General features: G+C 52.2%; 1 protein-coding gene across 1 annotated transcript in view; it reads left to right on the forward strand.

The window, feature by feature from the left end:
• Stk10 (serine/threonine kinase 10) overlaps nt 1-5,160 on the forward strand; it is a 101,988-nt gene that overhangs the window by 89,708 nt on the left and 7,120 nt on the right. The window contains exons 15-17 of the mRNA XM_005350368.3: nt 436-560; nt 1,413-1,601; nt 2,327-2,452. Coding sequence (XP_005350425.1) covers nt 436-560; nt 1,413-1,601; nt 2,327-2,452 — 440 coding nt within the window. The remainder of the gene's footprint in view (nt 1-435; nt 561-1,412; nt 1,602-2,326; nt 2,453-5,160) is intronic.

Genomic DNA, 5,160 nt, shown 5'->3' on the forward strand with positions numbered 1-5,160 from the left:
GGAACTAGCGCTATAGACCAGGCTGGTCTCGAACTCACAGAGATCTGCCTGCCTCTGCCTCCCGAGTGCTGGGATTAAAGGCGTGCGCCACCATCGCCCGGCCCAGAACATTTCCTCTTCAGGGTATGCTTGTGCCATTTGGTAGAGGAGGAAGCTGGGGCCTCTGTCCCAGCTCCGGCTGCTCCCTGCCTGCTGACCTGCCGCAGCTCCTAAGCTCCCAGGTTGCGGGGGCTCGTCATCTCTTAGTTTCCTCTGCTCCACTCCGATCAGCCAGTGTGGTTTAATGAGGTAGCCTAGGTGCCCATTCCTCTGAGCCCAGCACCACGTTGGTCATCAGTCCCAGCAGGAGCCTGATGGGGTGGGGAGGGGGCGGGAGATCTGTCTGGTCTCTGGCCCCGTCCACTCCTTACCGTGTGGATGGTGTGTCCTCCACAGAGCGTGAGGCAGCCCTGTGGGAGATGGAGGAGCACCAGTTGCAGGAGCGGCATCAGCTGGTGAAGCAGCAACTTAAGGACCAGTACTTCCTGCAGCGGCATGACCTGCTGCGCAAGCACGAGAAGGTAAGGCTGGGGTGGGATGCGGGGCAGCTCCATGACGGCACCCGGGAGGGGCTGCTGTGACTGTCTCCTGGGTGCCCTGCTTGAGGGGCAGAAATCAAGGAAGTTGTATAAGGGCCACAGATGATACAGACGGCTCCTCTGCTCACCCCAATGCCTCAGTGCTGGGCTGCTTGAAACTGCGCCACCCCCACCCCCCAAAAAGAGAAAGAACAGAGAGGGTGATGCTTATTGACTTGCTGAGGGTTTCTATCCCCAGCACCCATCCTGAGTTGAAGATAACAAGCCGCCTCCAGGCTGCCTTGCTTAGCCCGGCTCTGAGGCAGCCCAGTGTAGGGTATGTCCCCTCAGGGACACGTGAGCTCACTGCCACTGCCCAGTATCCAGAATACTGAACTAGATTTTGGTCGCCCAGGAAAATTCAGAATTGGGCTTAGCTGAGTCACACTGTTTTTATGTGAAAGTCTGAAAACTGTGGGTCAAACCATCAGTAGTCGGGAACACTGTAATATTAAAAGAAAAACAGCAGCAACAACAGAAAAACCAGGGCTGGTGAAATGATTTCGTGGATAAGGGAGCTTGCCACCAAGCCTGATGACCTGAGTTCAATTCCCAGAACCTTCATAGCGGAAAAACTTGTCTTCTGAGTGTCATGCTTATGCCTAACCCGCTCCCGCCCAATAAAATAAGTAAATGTAAAAAGGAAGAATTTTAAAGAACAGATAGTGTTGAACCGTAGACATGAACTGTCAGCCATGCTGTTCTGACTCCCTGGCTCGTGTGCTGAGGTGACCTTTGGCTCCGAAGCACCTCTGTGCCTAGCGTTCCCCTGACCTCGGCCTGGTGTCCCACCAGGAACGGGAGCAGATGCAGCGCTACAACCAACGAATGATGGAGCAGCTGAAAATTAGACAGCAGCAGGAGAAGGCGCGGCTCCCCAAGATCCAGAGGAGCGACGGCAAGACACGCATGGCCATGTACAAGAAGAGCCTGCACATCAATGGCGCGGGCAGTGCCTCCGAGCAGCGCGAGAAGATCAAGCAGGTGGGGGCTGCACCCGGTAGGCTATGGGGAGTGGTCACGGAGGGACCCGGTAAGACCTGGTCAGGCCATGGAAGGACAGGGTCCTAGGAGGGGACGCGTAAGTCAGTCAGGGCCTGGGAGCTTCAGTAGCCCAGGAGACTCCTCCCTGGTGGACAGACAGATCCGCTTTTGACACTTGTTATGTATGGGTGCTTTTCATGATTCCACACTTTTTTTAATATTTATTTTTATTTTATGTGCATTGGTGTTTTGCATGCATGTCTGTGAGGGAGACAGATTACCTGGAACTGGAGTTACAGACAGTTGTGAGATGCCATGTGGGTACTGGGAATTGAACTTGGGTCCTCTGGAAGAGCAGCCAATGCTCTTAACCACTGAGCCATCTCTCCAGTCCCGATCCCATGCTTTTATGTGCATGGTGTTCTCTGTTCTCACCCAAGAGCCTCCTTTTGTGTTTTCTGTTTGACGTAGGCCCCTGTGATTTCTGTGTATACTGTCCTAGCACATGTCACCTTACCTTGTCTGGTCCCTACCAGCGTGGGGACCGAGTCTGGGTCTCCACTCAGGACAGGAGTTTCAATAGTGAGAGCATAGCCTGAGGTAGGCTGGGCTCTGAGCATTGCTGCCCAGTCCCTGGGAGGGGCCTCACTGACTCAGGCAGAGGCTGGCGAAGCCACCACCCAGCCACCCGGGCGAGCACCCACAGTACCCTCCTCTCTCTGCAGTTCTCCCAGCAGGAGGAGAAGAGGCAGAAGGCTGAGAGGCTGCAGCAGCAGCAGAAACACGAGAACCAGATGCGGGACATGGTGGCCCAGTGCGAGAGCAACATGAGCGAGCTGCAGCAGCTGCAGGTAATCAGCCCCGTGCCTCAGCTTCCCCAAGGGCTCCACAGCAGGGCCACGTCCTCGGCAGGCAGGCCCAGGTGCGCCGATTCCAGCCTGCCATACTGCTCCATCTGTGTTACACTGGATAAGTTGTACGACCCTCGCAGACATGCCTCCTCTAAAGTAACCGTAGGGTGGAGGCAATGACTCCAGTGTGGCAGGATTTCTGTGTAGACTCTGGGTGACAGAGCTGAAAGTGCCTCACACTCCGGGACCTGAGCTGCCATGTGGTTCCTTTGCTTGTGCGGGAATCCTGGCTTTGGGTGCCCCTGGTCTTTGGCCCCTGGTGTTAGGGATATCAACTAGCAGGAGGTGTTTGTCCATCAGAACTTGGCAGACCTAGCACCCGTGTCTGGACTTCGACAGCAGAGCATCTGAAGGCCCAGTCCAGGATCTGGTACTTGGGGCCCCCTTGTGGCTGATCCAGGCATTGTTGTTCCTGATAGATGAGTCCCAGATTCCATCTTCTATGGCTTTCAGGAAGTGGCTCAGGCCATTGGGCCCAGGTGGAAATTTGTGGAGAGGCAGGGAGGCTCCCGAGAAATGGCCAGCATTGGAGGTTGCCAGGCAGGGACTCTTCCGTGCGGACGTTAGTCAAGCACTTGCATTCCTTTCTCAAAGCATTATGTGAATATTGACTGAGAGACCCATGTAAATTGACATGCCTCACACAGTCGGTCACAGCAACAGTGCTGCTCCGAGTATTCCTGATTAGACCGCTTTGTAAACTCCCAGAAGCTTTCAGCTTAAGGCTCAAAATAAAACCCTTCTGAGGGTCTCTCCTGCCCCAACCTGAAGGGCCCTTGTGTGGGGATAAAGGTCTTGTCCTTCCTTAGACTGAGTCCCTGCAGGGAGCCAGTGGAGACCTCATCCTGTCTACCAGATAGATTTCAGGTAAAATTTATGAGGCAGATGACTCACCTCAGAGCGTGCTGTGGAGATGGGGCTAGCCTCAGCCTTGTTCTTTGTCAGGGATCTCTCCTCAGAAAATGACACAAGGCAAGAGATATTATATATTAGTTACATATGTCATGCAATATATAACTAGACAAATGCACAATTATACTTATAATTTCTGTAGGTAAATAATTATACACACAGATTTAGCCTGCTTGGGTTGCCATAAAAAATATTGTAGTTAGGGGGGCTGGAGAGATGGCTCAGAGGTTAAGAGCATTGCCTGCTCTTCCAAAGGTCCTGAGTTCAATTCCCAGCAACCACATGGTGGCTCACAACCATCTGTAATGAGGTCTGGTGCCCTCTACTGGCCTGCAGGCATACAAGCAGACAGAATACTGTATAAATAATAAATAAATAAATAAATAAATAAATAAATAAATATTAAAAAAAATATTGTAGTTAGATACAGTGGCACGCATCTGTAGTGGCATGCACCTGCAGCGGCACACACCTGTAGTGGTACGCACCTGTAGTGGCATGCACCTACAGCATCATGCACCTGCAGCGGCATGCACCTGCAGTGGCACGCACCTGCAGTGGTACGCACCTGTAGTGGCACACACCTGTAGTGGCATGCACCTACAGCGGCATGCAACTGCAGAAGCACGCACCTGCAGCGGCACACACCTGCAGCGGTACGCACCTGCAGCAGCATGCACCCCCAGTCCTGCCTCTTGAAAGGTACCAGCAGGAGGGTGGCTTCAGACCAGGAATTGCAGGCTGCATTTTATTTATTTACTTATTTTATGCAAATGTATATTGTGAGTTTGGGCATGCCCTGGCACACATGTGCGGTTCAGAGGACTTTTGGGAGCCAGTTCTGTCATCCTTCCAGAGTGGGTTCTGGGGACCAAACTCAGGTCGCCAAGTTGACAATGCTTTGCCCACTGAGTCACCTCACTAGCCCAAAACTTTTTTTAAAAAACACAGATGACAGGGGGCTGGAGAGATGGCTTAGAGGTTAAGAGCACAGGCTGCTCTTCCAGAGGTCCTGAGTTCGATTCCCAGCAACCACATGGTGGCTCACAACCATCTGGTTGTGATGAGATCTGGTGCCCTCTTCTGGTGGACAGGGATACACTGTATACATCACTAATAAATAAATCTTTAAAAAAAAACCAAAAAACAAACAAAAAAAAAAACACACAGATGACAGCCAGGCAGTAGTGATGCATGCCTTTAATCCTAGCACTCGGGAGGCAGAGGCAGGTGGATCTCTGTGAGTTCAAGGCCAGCCTGGTCTACAAAGGGAGTTCCAGGACAGGCTGCAAAAAACAGACAACTTAGACAATGTCAGAAGAAATCCACAGAAGGGTAGGCGGGATGGCCCAGTGACCAGAGCACTTGCATACAGGCCTAACAGTCTCAGTTTGACCCACAGAACCATGCAAAGGGGGGAAGTGAGAAGTGACTCCACATGTTCACCATGGCCTGCATGCCCACACATGCATACACCATACACACACACACATGCACACACCATACACACACACACACCACACACACATGCACACACCATACACACACATGCACACACCACACACACACATGCACATACCATACACACACATGCACACACCATACACACACACACACATGCACACACCATACACACACATGCACACACCATACACACACACACCATACACACACACACCATACACACACACACATGCACACACCATACACACACATGCACACACCATACACACACA

Source organism: Microtus ochrogaster, chromosome 7 (assembly GCF_000317375.1).
Source record: "Microtus ochrogaster isolate Prairie Vole_2 chromosome 7, MicOch1.0, whole genome shotgun sequence".
Classification (NCBI taxonomy): domain Eukaryota; kingdom Metazoa; phylum Chordata; class Mammalia; order Rodentia; family Cricetidae; genus Microtus; species Microtus ochrogaster.